General features: G+C 37.1%; 1 protein-coding gene across 2 annotated transcripts in view; it reads right to left on the bottom strand.

Moving 5' to 3' along the window:
- Positions 1–20,875, bottom strand: part of LOC145694632 (uncharacterized) — a 56,775-nt gene that overhangs the window by 12,820 nt on the left and 23,080 nt on the right. Inside the window, exons 4-5 of one of the 2 annotated variants that reach the window (XM_081771040.1) lie at positions 14,530–14,655; positions 10,937–11,107 (exon numbers count right to left, since the gene is read on the bottom strand). In XM_081771040.1, coding sequence (XP_081627166.1) covers positions 10,937–11,107; positions 14,530–14,655 — 297 coding nt within the window. Of the gene's footprint in view, positions 1–2,881; positions 3,021–10,936; positions 11,108–14,529; positions 14,656–20,875 lie in introns of those variants that run through there. The other variant, XM_081771041.1, reaches the window with a different exon arrangement.

Genomic DNA, 20,875 nt, shown 5'->3' on the forward strand with positions numbered 1-20,875 from the left:
ATGTTCAAAGGATATCGAAACATACCTGTTTGTTAATTTCTTCTTTTACTGTATATAGAAACACGAAGCTTGACACGTATTCCATGTATATTTCGTAAATACATTCTATACAGCACTTAACACTACATATAAGTTCAAATTTTATACTCTTTATCAGTACACATACAAGTTCGAAGTTTTACGATATCTTATTACTTCAAACAACACTTACATTTCTCGGTAGATGCAGAATCCTTTCTTTAAACACTAAATTATATATTTTCCCAAAATAGTCTTATTTAAAAAAAAAAGAAAAAAACACAGAATAGGCAACATTAGAAACTAAAGCAATTATTTAGGCAGGAAAGAGCGAAATAGGCAAAATAAAATAGGCTTAAATTGAAACTATAACCCCCCCATATAAATTTTAAAATGATATTTTTGATCATGTCTTTAATATTAAAGAATACGCATTTTGCCTAACACCCGGTCTCTGCATGTAAGGAACACGGAACATGCGGTAACTGGAATGAGATGAAAATGCTACGCTAACAACAAGACAGAAAGATGATCAGTAGATGGAAAGAGATAAGATTCATTGAAATTAAAGATGACAATGTGATGAACTGGATCTCAGGAATTAAAACTGAAGAATAATGGAATAAGTTATTAAGAAATCTTAGGAGATAGACATGTGAGTTTCGTTTCGAAATGTGAAACTACAGTATGACTTCCAAACTATGGGAATTCAATACTCAAACTTGAGTAGCACATCTTCAACTATTGGTTGCATTAGATTAATGAGATAGAACCTGTTCCTCGTACGCTGAATCCATATAAAAAACTATTAGGCCTATTCACTATCTCTTAACTGTTTTTGTTCTATGGAGTCTAATATCGAAACTGAAAATAGTACACCAATAGCTACTGGCTGCAATAGATTAATAAGACCAAAGACAGAACCTGTTCCTCGAACTTGAATCCATATCAAAAAGCCATTAATTGCTATGCCTTTCTGTTTCTGTTCAATGGTTATAAAGGCTGAAACCGAAAATCGGTAATTTAAACCACTTCCAGATTGAATAGATGGTTAGGGAAGGAGATACAATTTACTAACTAGATTTCTTTGACCGTTTTTGATCTACAGAAATCAGCACTGAAATCGGAAGAAGTAAATTACAAAACTTCCGATTTTGGCAGAGTTATGCCGATTCTGATGGTATGTACTCTTGACACTCTCAATCGAATGCAGAAAACCGCTTGCCGCTATTACCATTTTCGTTCTATGTCGATAAATATTCAAACTGGAAATGGTTAATTTGAACCACTCTCGAATTCAAAGGACGATTAAGCGAGAAGATAGAACCTACTCTTGGAAAGCTGAATGAACTGCAAAATAAACTATCTTGATATCTCTTACCGTTTATGTTTTACAGAAATCTGCACTGAAACCGGAAGTAGCAGAAAATTTCAACCACTTACGGTTTCGGTAGAGTATTGTGGGTTGTGATAGTATATTTTCTTCAGACCATGAATCGTTTGCAGAACACCGCTTGTGGATATCTAATACTAATTTTGTTCTATGGAGATAAATATTGAAACCGGAAATGGCTAATCTGAACAACTTCCGGTTTGAATAAAATGTTAACGGTGGGGATGGAATCTATTCTTCGGACACTGAACAATTTCCAGAAACTATATCTCGATCTCTCTTACCATTTTGCTCTATGAAAATCAGTATTCGAACTGGAAGTAATAGTAAATTTTAACCACTTCCGGTTTTGGCAGAATCTTGAGGGTAGTGATCATATGATCTCTTGAGACACTGAATCAATAGCAGAAAACCGTTAGTCGCTCGTTCTACGGTGATAAGTGTTGAAATCAGAAATGACTAATTTGAACCACTTCCGATTTGAATAGAGGGTTAATGAAGAAAGTGAAATATATTATTGAATCGGTTGCAGAAAACCGCATCTCGATATCTCTCACCGATTTTGGTCTGTGAAAATCAGTATTGAAACCGGGAGTAATATTAAATATGAATCACTTCCGATTTCGGTAGAGTTTTCGGGATAGTCATGGTACGTCACCTTGAGACACTGATTGTTTGAAAAAAAAAAAGTTTCTCGCTATCTGTTGCGGTTCTCATTCTATGGTGATAAATGTTGAAACCGGAGATGACAAATCTGAACCACTTCCGGTTAGAATAAAGAGTTAACAAAGGAGACAGAATTTATTCTTGTGACGCTGAATCGATTCCAAAAAACAGTATCTCGATATCTCTTACCATTTATGCTTTCATAGTTGTCGACGAACTTCAGACAGACAGACGGAGGACAAAGCCGTTCTATAAAATTTTCGATACTTATGCACAATACTTTCTAAGCCTAATAACTATTTATTAGTTTTTTTTTAAAGCACAGTTGATTTCTTCAATATTGAGTATATGTCAATACAGTCTTAACAAGGGAGAAAGAGATTTAGCAAGTTTCGTACTTATTTTCGTACTGCACAATGACTGACTGTCAACTACTATTTAGACAACAGGAAGGCTTTAACTGCCTCGTAGTATTTATTTAATCTGCTGCTAATTCTCATTTAAGTCACAGTGTCTGATGAAGTCGAGTTTAGCTGGCAAAACTGTTACAAGATATTAGATTTATAATAACATTGTTAGATATTAGTTTATTATTTAATTACAGTATATAATAGACAAGCTTGTCTAATGAAGAATATTGCAGTTATGATTAAACTGTTCTTCGTAGAGTGATCGACGCTGTCAGCACAAACGCCTCTTTATTAAAATTATATCGCTGCGATAAAAAAAACACCTGGTCCTGTAAAGTTACTGTATCATTCAATTAAGAAGAGAACCGTGGTGGCTCAGTGGTACAGCGTTTACCTCTGGTGCGTGGAATCTCTGGCTCGATCCCAGCTCACGCCAAGTGGACCTTGTGATGGACAAACACCATGTACGTCGACTTTCTCGGGGTTCTCCAGTTTCCTTCCACTTTCTTCATTCCACCATTTCATTCATTTCTCATCATCACCGTCTGCTTTTGCCTAGCCGGCGTAACTGTAAAACTGAAAGATTTAATTACGAAGAGTGTGCCTCACATTTTCTTTATTTCATTAAAATACCAATGTTAATTATCATTAAAATACTTTGAATGATAACAATACTGATCACCGAGATTGTGTGACTTTTGCAAGTAAGAGACCATGTATAATAATAATATTCATAATAATATTAATAGTCATTTCTTGAAATATTTCGAGACTGCGACTCTATTCATCATGTAAGGTCAAGAAAATAATTTTCCGTAATATTTCAAAAAATAAACAATGGGTTTACATTATTGAGTACCTTATTTATTTACTAAACGATGTACGAAACGTACTCCTTATTACTTACTGACGAATGTTTTACACAGTCCCTGAATTTTGGTCACGGAGATGTAACTATTAATGATCGAAGTGAAAAATTTCTGGAGAGATAATTGCTGCTTATTGCAAGTGAGATGGTGCGAGGTGGCCGAGGAAGTCGAGTCCCCGGAGGTCCATGAAGCTGCATGTGGCGCAATCTACAATGTTTAGAATCCTCCGAAATCGAATTCATTCAAAGCTCTACAACGCTGAGGATTATGCTTACGTCAAACATGGTGGAGTACTGCGAGTTGATCCTCAATTGTTTACAGGGTAAAGATGCACTTTTGACCACCATTATGTTTTTAAACGAGATAAGGCAACCTTCCAAGTGTTCGCGAAGGCGAATTACTGTCTAGGGAACTGAGAATTCACGCGAACCTCACAAGAGGAATATCACTAAAGTAAATGTGTAGTTCAATGTATCTACGGACCACCTAATCAGGCTTTTCTTCTGCAAGAAAGGTATCATGACGGTAACTACCTCAACATATTAGAAATGTTTCTCCTTCCTTAGCTGGTTGCACTTCGTATCAAAGATGATGTATACTTCCAGCAAAACAGGGTGTTTCTCAATTTTACTCTTGCAGTTAGAAACTTTTTAGATCACAAATTTGCAGGCAGATGGAAGGCGCTGAGTATCTATATCAAGGCCTGCAAGGACACCACACCTGTCTCCGTGACACTGTTATGCAGATATGCGAAGACATCACGTATATGAAGCGGGAAACCGCTCACGTTGGCAACGCTTGAGGACTGACAACGCCAGTTTGACTTAGGAACAGAACTTGTGTTTAAGAATTTGCTTATTTAAATATCATGCATCAAAGATTTTACAAAATTATCCCGCTTAAATAGCATCATACGAAAGATGAAAATTTATAGCTAACTTACTACGCTGTGCCAATGAAAAGACGCTTTCAGGTCTGGTGGAAACTCATCTTAGAAGCACAATAAAGAGAAGTTATTTTCTTTTTTTATTAAATTAAAACAGATTCTGCACAGCAAGCAAAAAAAAAAAAAAAAAAAAAAAAAAAAAAAAAAAAAAAAAGCCAGGAAAGGCGAATGATCACACCATTCGCAGTTGCTTTGTCAAATTTTGTTCGGGTCATACAGTGTTGCAAAATGAGTCCAGTGGGCATCGACCAAGATAAGCTCCTCGGAACATGGAAACAGATACTTGGAAAAGAGTTCGTGTAATCGGTAACGTGAAAACATAAGTTCACACTAATCAACAAGAATCGTCGCCTGGAGGTGTGCAGTTTTCTGAGTGTAAGCAATAACCGGGAATTCCCTGCAGTGGATTGTGCCTTCAGATGAAAACTGGATCTGGAAAGACAAGTGTGTGGTGTAAGCGGTCATGACAATGGTTGGATCGTGATCAATGCCCAGGACCCTTTTCTAAACTACTTCGATGTTACTGGTATGGTGGGAGAATTCAATTTTTTATTTATTAAAAAAAGTGCACCAAATGCAGCCCAAACTTGTTCGCCAGCATTCAAAAATGCTCAACAGACATGGCATCCTGATGTTGGACGATAATGCTTGCTAGTGGCATATTTAGGATTTTGTTTCGCGGACAGGAGCCATGCACAACACGGGGAAGCAGGAGGTAATTGCCCACCTGAGTTTTCGAATTAAATATATTTTAATTTATGCATAAATTGAAGTTTTAATGGTAAGAATTGCAGATTGATGAATCTTATGTGATATGTACACACAAAAATTTAGCAGTGAATCTAACCTTTTATTCTAATCAGTAGAAAAAGGAAGTATCCTATTGGCCTAACTAATTTCCAGGGCAGGGGTTACTCTTGACCCCTGTAGCTAACTTTAGGAACAATTCGTCAGGAAAAATAACCTAATATAAATAAAATAAATGATTTGTTCGTGTGTTTGTCTGTCTGTGTGCGGCCTGGAGACCAGACGAGTGAGCCAACAGTTACCAAATTTGGTCACAGGTACCTTAGTCCAAGCCCCAGATAAAGACGAAGCGGTTTTTTTCGAACCTGGGGCATCTAAGGGAGATACGGGTTTAGCGGGACCGGGCTGGGAACCAGACAAGTTGACCGAGAGTCATCAAATTTTGGACACGGATACCTTGGTCCAGGCCCCAGATCAAGGCGAAGCATTTTATCAAAATCCGAACCAGGGGGATCTCAAGGGGGGCGGGGGCGTATATCGGGACCGACCTGGGAGCCAGAGAAGTTGAACGAGAGTTACCAAATTTTTGGTAAAGGATACCTTGGTCTAGGCCCCAGACCAAGGCGAACCACTTTTGTTAAAATACGAACCAGGGGAGACGTTTACCGGGACATGTAAAAGTAGTAGAAAATGACCGATATTACTGTCGAATTTATAGTTTTCGTGCTCACTGAAATCAATGGCGAAACACTGATCGTATTAACTGCCAAATTCACCCTATTTGGCTGCGGCCCGGACATGTAAAAGTAATCCAAAATGACCGATATTAAGTGTCAAATCCATAATTTTCGTGGTAGCTGAGATCAATGGTGACACTTACAGTAGCGATGATTGCAAATTCACCTACCATTGTATGCCGGTCGGGGGGCAACGGATGAGGATACCGAGACATGTAAAAAGAACCCAAAATGACCGATATTAGTGTCAAATCTATACTTTTCGCGGTCGTTGAAATAAGTGGTGATACTCCTACAAACATTGACTTTCAAATATTGCCCCAATGCGAAGAGTGGGTATATTCAGCTAGTATATAATAATAACTGCATGCACATGACTGGCGATAGTTTGTATTGGTCCCTTCGTGAGTCTTCGCCACGAATCGAAGGAGCGCGGACCAAAATGAAGTCGTCGCTGCTACACGGTGATAACTTCAATACTCCGACTCTAGATATCTCTTTCGACTCGAAGAAACCCTGTCGCCAGTGGCACACTAGCGGCAATCCTTCGACGAGTCACTATAGCGACGATCGACATTTACCAGCAAGTGGGTCACTAGGTGTTGGCGACGTTTACGGCAAGAGGTTTGAACTTATTACTGCATAGTATGTTATTATTTTGTAATTTTTCCTAGATTATGTATTATTTCGTTTATTAGTGGGCACTAATTTGTCTCCAGGTCCTCGAATGAATGAATTTCGGCGTGCACTTTGGTGTAAATAACCTTACAGAAAGAGGCTGGTTCGTTCCAAAGAGTAGAACTGAACTTAGTAAGATTTGGGTTATAGTTTCAGATGGCAGGGTAGTGTAGAGGTAACGTCCTGGACTTACGAATATTATAGGTTCAAAGCATAGGTTTGAATTCTGGTCAAGACAAAGGTCTTTTTTTTTCACAAAGTGATCGTGAAGAATCGAAGAGTGACTTCTGATACTAAACAAGCAATCGGTAAGAATGTGGAGGCAAACACCTGTATAATGATAGAGACGATTTACAAAAGTTGGTTGAGAAAGGGCAAATAATAACTATGGGGGCTACTCGGACAATCCGAAACACTTAATTGGTCTGTAGTATCCACTTTTCATGTTATTGTTCTTAGTAAGAAATACTATACCTTTTGTTAAATATGTTTTGGGTCGAGTACCGTATATTGGTATATTGGTACCGTCCTACTTGCAAACGGAAAATCACGGTTCGAATCCCCATCCGGTAATATGTTCTTTTTTTCTCACAAAACATTCACTACCAACGTTGGTTGGAGAAGTTACAAGGCGAGAATCCGAATAAACAGTGTGTGCAGTCTTCATCATACACAGTAATAAGTAGTTTTTATATTTATATGCCTATCTCTTTCTCTATCCATCTTTTTTGACGTTTCCTTATCATGTCTTGCATCTTTTTCTTCTCTCTCTCACACACAAAAATACCCTATGTCAAGGAAATAAGTAAAGTCTCTTTTTTTCCTGTGGGTTACCGAGTCTAAATTGAGTTGAGTTGATTTTGAGTTTAATGTCCCGTTCAGCAGCGAGGCTATATGAGACGTGGACATATTGATTAACGTGGAATCCGAACCACATGAACTGGGAATCGAACCCGAGTCTCTCACGCCAAAGGCAAGTCTCAATCGAATCACCATGTCACTGTGATGACCCGTTTCAGCTCTAGCGTGTTCATTCTATAATTGCAAATTACAACGTTATATCCGCAATAGGTGGAATCGAGAGTGGATATTCGGAACAGACAAATGTTCAGAAATGACTAAAAAATGGACCCCTTTTGGTTATTTCAAGAGAGATTTTATTTATATTAATTTCACACAAAATTCGTTTCCATCCTATAATTCTTCAATTTGTTTTATCCACGTATGAAATGCAAAATATGCAAGATGTGCTACGTCTATAAGGAACCAACACCTAATTTTCCTTTTAAACATTTGTAATTTTTAATTGATACTATTTCGACTTTTAATGTACGCTCTTTTTGATAGAAATTTAGCAGTAAAATAGGAATCATTTAATTTTCCTTCTGTCTTTTTTCTGGTTTTCTTTTTCTTTTGTTCAGTTTGCATTAATAGTCTGGAATGGAAGGTATGACCTACGCTACCTACCAGGTTTATTAAAATGTACTTCAGATCTGTGTGTCTAATGAACACTACCGAATTTGCAACCGAACCACGCGAAAAGACAGGATGTGTGTTAAACTTTTGGCATGATTGGCGTGTTAACCTTTTGGAACTTTTCAGTTTCAATGGAAATTGAGTACTTAATTTGATCACCAAGTTTGGTATTCATTTTGAAAGTGACTTATTGAATTTTTCAAGCATTCTCTACGTATTTACTTGAATAGTTTTGACAAAAAAAAGTTATTTCTATATTACTGTTGGATTTCTGGAAGCAGAACTTTATAATGTTAGGTTCTTTTTCTTACTACGTTTAAATCCAATATTTTTATCTGTGCTCCCTTTTCTTTTTCTTCTTCTATCTCCTTTTCTCTCTGTCTCACTTCCGTACCTCTAACAGATATCTATTAGTTTCAGTTTTTCATTGAGACATGTTTAAGTTTCTCTCTACATCAACTTATGAATCTCGTTTCGTCTCATTTTTATTCTTTCGCTTTATTAATACATGTATATTTTAAAATTAGAATTGTGCTCATGTTGTTGCTGATTTTAATATGGGAAGAAAGGAGGAGAGAGGGGGTCTCTACCAGACACGATTGTGGGATAAGAAGGTATATATTGGATACCTAGCTGCAAGGTGTTAGCTGCCGCTTTTTTTATGCGGAGTATGTAAGTTCAGTAATTCACCATGAATACAGTCAATCAGAGGTGTTTTGTAACGAAGAAATAACAACATGAATTGTTAAATCTCTTTTAACAAACTGTCGATATCTGAGAATCAACAAACTTTACTTTTTTCGGTACCGATTACCTCGAAACCCCGGTAGCTAGAATTAGTCCGGGATAGGGGACTTATATATTAAAAAAATGACAATCTCAGAAAAATGCAGACGTCTTTTAGTGTGAGAAAAAAAAAAAAGAAATTAAATCTCTCATTTCTAGTTCTATTAATCTTGTAGTTCTGTGTCAAAATTGCTGACAGAAATAAGGACAATGAATTATGATTACTTTGTAGAACATTCCACTTTATTATCACAAGAATTTCATCCGGTTTGCTTAGTTGTGAAAAATTATAGGGTATATCGCTATACTATGTAAAGTATATGTACTGTCGCTGATTTCTGATGACAATCAGAAACAGAGGTAAAAGATAAATTAGAGTAGTAGTTTTCTATTAAGGGAGAAGTATAACTACTTTTATTTTAACAATTTTTTGGCCTAAAATGTTTGTTCGGGTTCACCACCTTCCACCTCAACGTTGGATATGGAATGTAAGAAAAATATTTAGATTTTGATTATTGATTCCAGTATATTTCAAGCATCATTTCTAGGCCTGTGCGATATGTCGATATACCGATATCGATATTGACACAAATTAACATTTGATATCCCAAATATATCAACATCGATATATCCATATCCTAAATTTTCAATATCGATCTTGGGGGGGGGGGGGGATGAGACATAAGGGGTAAGACGTGATGAGTGACGAAACAGAACTTAATTTTTCCAATAATGTTTTCCAATGACAATTTCCTTATTACCAGAAATAGCAATGCCAATTGCTAAAGAAAGAAAGAAAAGAAAAGCATCTGTCAAAAACAAGTGCTTCGAACTTTGACCTAGAGTTTATCATAAAGTGTTTTTGTTCCTCTCTCGGAGATTTCCATCCCATTTGGCCTTTGAGATCGCTCATTGACAAAAACTGCACACATGACCATTATATGCAGATATGCTCTTAGGCAGAATCAGAGATTGGGAAAGGTAACGAGTTTTTAATAATAATAATAATAATAATAATAATAATAATATAACAATTGGGTTTACAAGTAGGGTCCCGTCTGTTCATCTTGCATGGGAGGCCCGCAAATCTACTACGCTAATGGTGTCCCTTAGTCTGTGTTTGTCTGTCCGTTTCCTGTGTTGTTAGGCGTTTATATTAAACCGTTACATTATGTAACTTATTTTCTTATTTCCGAGTTTATTTTTAAAAAGGAGAGAAACTGCTTTCCTCTGATATCTATTTCTTACCATTCATCTTGTTTCGACAGCTTAAGTAACATCTTTTTGTAAATCTTTAAGTTTTACGTCTCACGGTTACGCCGGTTAGGCTAAAGGAGACGGTGATGATGAGTGAAATAGTGGAATGAAGAAAGTGGGAGGAAACGGGAGAACCACGAGAAAACGCACGAGCATGGTGTTTGTCCACCACAAAGTCCACACGGCGCGAGTTGGGATCGTACCAGGAACCCCAAGCACCGGTGGAGAGCGCTCTACCACTGAGCCCCCTTTGTAGCTTTTTGTGTCATCCATTTCCCTCACAATAATAAGACCGTCATTCTTAACAATTTACTTTATTCTCTTTTTTGCAGTCTGCCACACTGATATATTTGTAACAGAAATGATGTTTGGTCGAACGCCTTTCGAATTCACAACCAACACAACGACCGAGCTTTTTGGCTGCCTACTATTGCAGGTGGTAATGCACTTTTGGAGTCGTGTATACATGGAATGCGAAAAACTAACAAACTTATTTCGGGGCGGGAGGGGTTTAAGCCCGACAGCCCCCCTAAATACGCCACTGATGTTCGCCCACATGTTGCTGAAAAGAACGGTGCTGATTCCACATGAGATAGTAAGAAAACCTTCCCCATCCAACGTTATCTGCTGTTATCTCTCTCTCCGAGAACCACCTTTTCCGGCATCTTGATCACTTCTTGGCAGGGAAAACACTCTCTTATGACTGGGTGGTACTTTCTCGCATCGCAGATTTCAGACATTTTTCGACATGGAGTCCAGACGTTAACTAAGAAATGGCAGGTGTGTGTGGTGACTGACGGCAACTATTTTGATTACTCAGATATCGTCGTTTTCATTCTATCGGCCTTCGCAAATAACGCAATTGGGAGGATATTTCAGTAAAAAATCCAAGATTTGAATGAAGTAAATTAATTAACCATAAGTTATTTTGTAAATATAATTTTCCTACTTACCTGTTCCTGTTTTGGAAAAGTCCCTGGAATTTCTTGACTATATGGTGCAAAATTTCCTACGTTAGGTGCTGACATAACATCATGACATTTTTTATAGAAATAATAAAATTTATCTAATCCTGATAAGCAATTTACACAAATGTTTTTAGGTAACGGATCCTGTTGTGAAACCTGCAAGAAAAGTAGTAAGGAAAATATAATTTAAACTTAATTTCAAATCATGTGCAAGAAACATACTTTATATCTATTATTATTAACCTTTATTGTGTTCCTGATTTTTGAATTTTACTCAATAATTTCAACTACTCAGCCATGGTATTATCGAGCAGTTAATGACATTACTGATGAGTTTTGAAATTTACTTATTTCAGCACGAAGAGAATACATTTATATCAACACAAAATCCAATAATTTTTGGTTTGAGGGAAAACATAAGTAAACAGTAACTTGCACTACCTATTCACATTAATAATTATGAATATATCGTGGAATAAACAATGTGTTTTGTTGTTGTAACTTATGCTTTCAAATTCTGCAGTGTTAATAAACCTGACTGAATAATGTGATAGGATTACAAAATTTGTATGTAACTGTTTGACATAGTGTTTTTAAAAATTGCACAATGCACGGGTCTTATAGTAATGTACCAATCTTTACCCAAATTTCCTCCATTTGTATGAAGTTCTGACTTTTGTGCAGATGCACAGAGAGAAAAAGTTTCCTTTTTATTTGTGAAGTTGACTTATGTAGAATATATCTTCTTCATATTCCGATTACGCCAGAATAACTGTTTGGACAAACGTCATGTGACTGTGTTTTCTTTCCTTGAATCCCTAAAATGCTCCTTAGCTGTGTGTTTTATATATTACGTTTGGGATGTTAATATACGTGTTATCATCACATTTAATTTTCAAGTCCCCAGATGGAACATTTTGGTGTACAAAGCATTGTTAAAATTCACGGGAGCGTCGCTAGGGCTGCCAACGACAAAGTAGACCAAAATATACGAAAAATATGTACACGGTGATTCTCGTAGGAAGCATGTTCGGAATTTTTTTCACTTGGTATTGAACTTTCGCCCTTGGTGTGAAAATATTTTTTATGGCGTACAAGTAACAGTGCTGCCAGCCTCTCATAAATTTCCAAAAACAAACAAATTCTCATTTTTTAAAAAAATTCTTGTTGTTCTTCTACGGGTTTGGCACTAGCTCGTTGGAATCTGTGTTCCATAAGCTTTACAACGAGGTATCGTTCATGTCCCTGTGACAATTAGAAGGGATAAGAAGGGCAGCCAACGTAAAGGTCTACGATTTTCTTGAAATCCCTGTCGGTTCTGAAAAGGTTAAACGCTTTTTTTGCATATTAATACGCGGTTTGAAATTTATTTTCTAAATTCTACTTTTGTGAGATTTTCTTACGGCTTTAGGAAAAATATCATTCAGTTGCGAAAAGTATTTTAATTTGCTCATCTGGTAATGTTCCTCAGTAATATTTTGTCCCAATATTTCGACAACATATTTTTTATGGCGTACAACATATTTTTCAGAGATAAACAATGGTTTTTTTCTTTTCTTTTCTTTTTCTTTTTTTTTCTTTTTTTGGTCTCAACAGAAGTATTTTAACAATATTGCATGAATTTATTGACACTTATGTTCACCTGTCTTCCTCAATATATTACAGGTTACTCTTACTATATTTTACTAAATACTATATGGTTATTTTTTTCGCTATTTGCTTATTTGACTAGCCCTAAGGATAGTGCCATAACTTTATTAGTGTATTAAGAGACTCTTCTTAAATTTGTGAATTACGTTTTTCATGCGATAGATTCTTCTTAATCAGAACGTAATCATTCACCACACAATTAATTTAAATCACAATATGCCAAGATTCTCTATCCGATTAAGCTGAATCTATCAGATGGAAAATCTAAAAAACAAATAAAGAAGGGTCTTACTAAAAAGATTATTGCACTATCATTAGGTCATACGTACATACATCGATATATTGTACGACAATCAGAGCAACACATAACATATAGGGAAATATTACAATGTGTTCCATTCTTTCGCGAATTATATATCCAAAAGTAGTTTAAATCAAGTTAAAAAAATCACTGAGAACTTGAAGCGCTTAAGGAAACTGAACAGCGACTGAAATGCATACATAAGATGGAAGCAATTTTTGAGCAAGATGACAACTTCCACATGTTTATGATTGATGAAGCTCATTATCATCTAATTCCATTGTGGATCAACACTGCTTTTGGACTTTTGAAAATCCTCGAAGACCGCTGCATTGTCCTGAAGTGACGGTTTGATGTGCTATAGGAAATGTTTTGGTCATCAGTACTTACTTTCTTGACGATGATAATGGAAATGCTGTTACCGAAGCACTATATCTACATGATCAACAACATCTTACCTAAATTAGGAAGATACCGTATTTCCTTTCAGCGTGTGTGGTTTCAACAGGATGGTCCGTCAGCCTACACATCAATGAGCGTTCTTCGCCCCCTTTTTCTTTGGTGGCCTCATTTCCAGATTTAAGGACATTCATTGGCCTTCTTGGTCCCCTGACCTGTCCAAGTGCGATTATTTCTTGTAGGGTTACCTCACGCACGGCATGTGTATACAAGCATAGACCTCGAACATTGGAAGACCATAAGGAAACTATTCGCTTAGAAGTCACCCAAAACGACAGAGCTATAAATTGTAAAAAGTAGATGCCAGGTTCGAAGAACGTCTTCCGAAATGCATGTGATAACGGATACCACATGCCAGATATTGTTTTCCACACTTGATTTTATAAAATACTATTTTAATACGAATTCGAATCTGTTGAAAAAAAATGTAGATTTTGTTTTGAAAAAAAAAGAAATCCTTTTTGCCTCACCCTGACTACCAGACAGAACTGGGGCCTTCAGTGCACAACGAAAGCAAATCTACTTTTTTTCTTCTTCTTTCTTCCATTCTGGACATATAGCATTTTTAATATCTCTTATCTCAAGCTCCTTTCGGGTTTAGAAGATTCATGTCCACATATTGTAAATAACTCATACGACTAAAAAAGAGGTGGAAAGTTTTCGCTGTAATTAAAGAATTCTGTACAAACCTTAGTTTTCTTACAACTATGGTAATGTGACTTGATTCCTTGTGCTCTAAGCGCCTCAACTGTTCCATTTTTAAAAGGGGTAATTTTGTAGGTATTCTGATTGAGATTTCTGCTTTAAAACACACAATTCAATAGTGGATTATCCCTATAAAATAACTGCCTTAAGATATCTGGTTAGATTTGGCTCGATGTATAAGGAGGAACTGGCACCTTTATCTGCTTGGAAATTCCCAACAGAACAATATCTAAGTTCTGCTAGTTTTGCCTATCTTTGAAAGATTTACTTGGTGTTACTCTATTATCTAATTCGAAATTATGCATAAAAACAATAAAAAAAAAAAGTAAATAAAAAAATCAAGAAGAGTTTAGTTCACAGCTTCAAATTATTCAGTGTAATTTTCACAATATGTTCTCATGTTGTCGTTTCTTGTCATATTTATGCTTATATTATATAGCTATAAAAATAAAGTACTACTTACAGGTATGCCGATGCAATGATTGATCATTTCAAGTACATTTGTATTATAGTTAAATATATCCGACTGGTATTCACTGAACTCTGCACATAATCGACATGCTTTAAGCATATACGCTGATTCACCACCCTGCAAAATAAAGAAATACAATGAAAATACTGGGTGATATCAATAAAACGGAGAAGTTACTCATTATTCCCAATTTTGTAGTAGTTACTCGTATTGGTATCAATAAAAAGAGAACTGAGCACTACTTGTCTCGGCTGACCTTGGAGAAGCCCTGCCCTTCTGCAGTAACCACACCTCTTCTCGAGCCGAGTAACTACTCCGCGTTTGATATCAATAAAAGTCAAAGACTCCTCTGTGATACTAGTAACTTCTCCAAATTTGTGGAGAAAGCTCAATAGATGACTCCGTGCGAAATATGGCAGAGTATATGATTGTTCTGCTACGTAGAAAAAATTATAAACTGCATAGAAATGTTGGAAATGGAGATTACAAAAAGCATTATAGGTTTATGAAAGAAAATGTAGAGTGGTTAGCACAACATTTTTTAGGAGAATCAACCGAAATTCGGGGTGGTGTACTACGTAATGACGAAAAGATGCGGGTTTTCTTGCGTTACGTGAGTGATCCGGGATTCCAGGTCGGAATGTCAGAGGATTCTGGTTTGGCTCACAGTACTGTGTCTATGACTACTACAAGTGTAATGGATACGATTATTGCGAAATCTGAAAATGGATTGTTTCCGGAAGTATGCGTAATATGCAAACAGCAAAGGCAGAGTGGCAAGAACAATATAAATTTTAGGGTGCTATCGGACACACGTGTCAATAAAGAAACCTAGTATTTTGGAGACGAATACGTTAATAGAACGAAGAGATCCTTCGTGGCTAAGCGGCTAGCGTACATGTCTTTTGCATAGGAGACCCGCGTTCGATTCCCGGTGGGAGCTCATGTGGTTCGGATTCCACGTTAATCAGTGGGTTCCGTTTCATATAGGCACGCTACTGAAAAGGACGTTAAACTAATAATCAACTCAACTCAACGTTGATAGGAAGGGTGTATACATGAGAATGTATTTTGTTTATGTCAAGGCAAAAGGCGACATGTATGGTGTGGAAAACGCAATTAGATGGACGTGCTTTATGGCGTAAGTGGCTGGAATTTTTTTAAAAAGGAAACAAAGGAGCCAAGTGTCTGATTTCGTTCTTGAAGCCAAACAATCTACACAGACCTTGGAAACACGTGATATGCGCTTGTCGTGTTAATCTTGATATTGCTGGATTCGAATCAACATCCATCACTTCCAATAGGTTCATTCCCATGGTTTCAGTATTACTTTCTTGTTTTCCGTTTTTTATTTTTCTTCTTCTTCTTTTTTAATTTTTATTCTCCCTCGAATATTAAAGATTCTCTTTTGGATTTGTGTCTCAGTCGTAGATGTATTTGATATTTCGTTGCATTTCACTGTAATTACCTTCAAAGTTTCGGCTTTCCTTCGTTTACTTTCTGGTAGCTGTGACTTTGAAAGTACCACTGGAAACTCTTTTACAATGTCCACAAATGCACTTTGATTGAAACTGTCATTGCTACTTGCCCCTTCCATGGCGTTTAGGATACTACGCCATAGGTTAGAAACAACGAAATGACCGCGCGACGGATGGGAGAAATGAATAATCACTTCTTTTACCGATACGCGCAGAGGAAACGCGAGTGAACGTTCATAAGTCTGGAGCAGTCTAGACCTGAGTAGTGGCTTGTTTTATTGATACGAAATTGAGGGAGGAGATTACTCCAGCTGTAGTTACTCCGATTCTCGAGCAGGACTTCTCAGGAGTAGTTACTTATTTTTATTGATATCACCCATTATCTGTGTGAATGTTAGATGTAACAGTACTGAAACAGATCACCTACTTTCTACTCTCTACATTACATTCAAATGCTAAGCATAATTGCTAAAATGACTAATTGCTATTTTTATAATCTCTTCAGTCATGGTCCACGAAGAGAAGGATCATTATGTAAGTTTTAACGTAATACTAAACTTACGGTCAAAATACGGTTGGAATCTTTAGGATTGAAAGAAGCATTCTCTGACTTAACCAATACAGTGCTGAACTATAATTACACATTTCCAACAGTTCCTCTCACCTTCTTCTCGATTTACCCAATAATCTCTTCGATTTTTCTAATTTATTATCCGTATGTTAATTTAAGACCTATGACTACTGTGAATTTCTGCGTTGTGTTCCCTTTTCAAATTCATCGTTTGGGGGTCCTTTTTCATGTCAGGTACTTTTCTAAGCCTTTGTACTCGGAAATCTGTTTTCTTTCCCTTCTTTACTCATCCATACAATAGCCAAATCAATATGACACGAGAAAATCAGCAAGAATTTATTTGATTTTAATTTCTTCGATGTCAGTGGCGACGATATGTTTTGCAAGTTTCTGTGCACACGATCTAGACTTGTCATCATATACTTCGTCTTACATCAATTTCGACATCTATTTACAAGCCGTTAAAAAATATTCACGTCTTTGTTACACTGACCGATAAACACCACCTTTACGAAGACACTTGTGTCGCATGGGGAGGATTAAGACAGTGAAATTTAGAGCTATGTCGGCAGTAGTTCACTATCAGGTCACTCCTACCGAATTACCCTAAATGGAATAGCCAGACGAACGTGTTCTGCGAGATGGCAGCAGTTCTCCAGTAGTCAAGTTGGCGGAAATCATAGTGATTGATACGGCAACTTGGAACTCAGTCAAAGACGTGTCAGTGACTTTAATGGCTGGGATACTGCCGGGTGGAAGGCAATGGGAAACCACCACGCTATTTTCCCTAGTTCGCTTACAGCAAGAAGAGAATGGTCTTCCTCAGGTCACCTTCGGAGGGGAAGTCTGGGGAAGGACAATTGGACGAGAGAGTAACAATTTGGGGAAGATCACTAGAGAAAGGAAGACAAGAAAGAGTAAAAAGGTAATATATTGACATGTACGTACCATGTTACAGACAGGGAAACTGGAAAATCTTAAATAAGTAACGAAAAAAAAATAATAATAATCTTGACTTGATAGTAGTTTATGAAGATAGATGGAAAGGTAATGGGAACTTGAGAAGCAATGAATATAGAATGTTTTACTCAGGTAATGAGAAGGGTGATCATATCATAATGGTGTCAGAATAATTTTTGTTAAGCACTTAAAAGAGAAAGTAATGGACGTAGAATATGTTAATGACAAAACTACTAATGTTAAGACTTAACGGAAAAAAGAAGAAAAAAATGAAATAAATTTCTTTGAGTTTTACGTCCCACGATTATACCGGTTAGGCTAAAGGAGACGGTGAAGATAAAAAATGAATGAAATGGTGGAATGAAGAAAGTGGGAGAAAACGGGAGAACCCCGAGAAAACTGACGAACACGGTGTTTGTCCACCACCAAGTCCACACGGCGCAAGCTGGGAAGGAAAAAAGAAGAATCTAGTGGTGATACAGACATACGCACCGACCACTTCGTATACAACTCAAGAAGTACAGAAAAAATATGAGAAAACAGAGAAAAAATATAGATAGGGAGAAGAGAGGTTCATGAGCAATTATAATGGGAGATTTCAATCCCGTTGTGGAAGGAAGGGAAGGTAGTGTAATAGGCATATTAGTTTAGACGAAAGAAATGAAAGGGGAGAGGGATTGCTCAATTTCTGTAGATAGAACTCACTAGTAATTGGGAATACTAGACGCAAGATAAGAAGATACACATGGAAATCGCAACAGACGGCCGAGAATATCAAACAGACTATCAAGACAGGTATCAGAATAGTTTTAAGAAAGTGAATGCCCTTCCTGGGCGACATTTTCTGTGATCATTACCTTGTGCTGGCCAAAGTAGATATTCAACTGATGGACTGCGTCGCCTAGATGTTGAAGTAGAAAATGAAGTATGTGAACATGATAAATGGCTTAGTATTCTTCGGGACGAGTTCGAAAAAATCTATTTCCGAGATTAGGAATGAAAAGGTAATCGGGATAGATAATATACCAATCGAATTCATTAAGAATACGGGAGATAAGGGCAAGAAAGAATTGTTCCAACTCTGCAGTGAAATATATGGAACAGGAGAGACGCCAAAAGATTTCCTGAAGACGACCATGATACCTGTTGGTTTAGAAATTGAACCCAGAGAGATGTGAGTATTACAGATCTATTAGTCTCATTGCATGTACCAAAAATTATGTTTCGAATACTGGATAGGTTGTATGAAAGAACAGATGAGAAGCTGACGAGGAATAATTCGGATGTAGGAGAGGTAAGGGCACAAGATGTGCAATTAGCTTAATGAGGGTAATTGATGAAAAGTTTTTAGAAAAAGGGGGAGCGGTGTATGTTCTATTTATTGACCTAGAAAAGGCTTTTGACTGCGTGAACTCGGAGCTGATGTTGGGAGCTCAAAGAAGTTTGAGCTGGAAAGGAAAGATCTAAGACTCATACAAAACTTACGTGAACCAACAACTAAGTGTTTGCATAGGGGAGGAAATGATAGAGAAGAGTGCAATTGGAAGGGGAGTTGGACAAGGATATCTCTTGCCCACATTATTTAATATCTATTTAGAAGAGATAGTGAGAAGGAGTCTAAATAATGAAGACAGCATTTCGGTAGGAGGTAGAATGATTAGATGTAAACGGTTTGCAGATGATATGGTGTTTGTTGCTAAATCTGAAAATAAAATCAAATAAGATGTTTGAAAAGTTGAGGAAGGGCTGCGAAGAATATGGGATGAAAATAAATGCCATGGTAATTGGAACAAAGTGGTAGGTGTCAAATATAGAGCAGAGGGGAGAAAATGGAACACGTCACTAGTTTTCGATACTTGGGTAGCATTATTAGTGATGATATGAAGTATAAACGTGAAATAAAAGCAAGAGTAGGAATGGCGAAAGAAGACTTTAGGGGAAAGAAAATTCTATCTTACAGATCCATGTATAAAGAGTTGAGAAAAAAGCTCATAAGATGCTTTGTATGGAGTATTGCTCTCTATGGGGCAGAAACATGGACATTACGCAGGAGCGATGAAAAACGACACAACAAGGTTTCGAAATGTGGGTCAAGCGAAAAACGAATGAGAGGGAGTTAGAAATGGTGGGTGAGAAAAAAAAAAATTAGATCTAATTGAATAGTGGAAGAGAAACCGGTTGGGATCTTGAAAATGAAATGAAATCTTTAAGTTTTACGTCCCACGGTTATGCCGGTTAGGCTAAAGGAGACGGTGATTATGAGAGATGAGTGAAATGGTGGAATGAAGAAAGTGGGAGGAAACGGGAGAACCCCGAGAAAACCCACGAGCACGGTGTTTGTCCACCACAAAGTTCACTTGGCGGGGGCTGGGATCGAACCCGGGACCCCAAGCACCAGAGGTGAACGCTCTACCACTGAGCCACCGCGCCCCCCCGGTTGGGATCTTGACTGAGAAGAAACTATATCATTAGGGACGCGCTAAAGGGTATAGTGGCAGGAAAGAGAGGGAGGGGCCAAAAGATGGTACAATTGATGGACGTCATCAAAAGAGAAAAATCGTACATGAGACTGTGGAGCATGAAAGATTCTCAGTTGCAGCAACTGACCTGCTAAAAATGGCAGAATATCTATGATGGTGATGTCAAACTGACTGACTCTATATTGTTTAGTATGAAGTCTACATTGACTATGTATAGACGCAGCTCCTTCAATCCTTTCAGTGCTATTATCTATCCTCTGCTGTTATGTAATCTATCGACTGACATGCTTTATACTTGGACAATGTTTTCGTAAAATAGAAATTAAAATGTGTGTTTTAGACTATATCTCGTTAACTATACTACGTACTGTTATCTTGCCAGTTGTTTCATTATGAGTTTCACCTCAATAAAAGAATAATGGTTCTTGTATAGCATCCATTTTTAGGTTTACAAATTATGTTTCTCCATTTTCTCGAGAACTACGCATGAACTTTTACACTCACGTGTATCATTTTGTTTGGGTCAAAGAGAGCTATCGACTGGTATATGTCTCATTTTTGGATTTTTTCGCTAAATGTTAATGGTATTGTAGATATTTTACGACATTATAGAATCTATCTTCTTTAATCGAATCATTAAGTTTCCGTAAAGCGTATGAACAGCTGCTGAACTGAACCATCGCATCATTTTCCCACCTTTTCTTTAGTATTTGTCTCATGTAGAATGTCTTGTCTAGTGTTGATCTATTAGTTCGAATTTACACTGATCATTTCCAATCACTTTACCAACATAACGGGTAAAACCACGCTAAAGAACGACGGACTAGGGTTAGGCCAAGGATGTTATA

This window comes from Thermobia domestica, chromosome 9, assembly GCF_964235325.1.
Source record: "Thermobia domestica chromosome 9, izTheDome1.hap1.1, whole genome shotgun sequence".
In the NCBI taxonomy this organism is placed as follows: Eukaryota; Metazoa; Arthropoda; class Insecta; order Zygentoma; family Lepismatidae; genus Thermobia; species Thermobia domestica.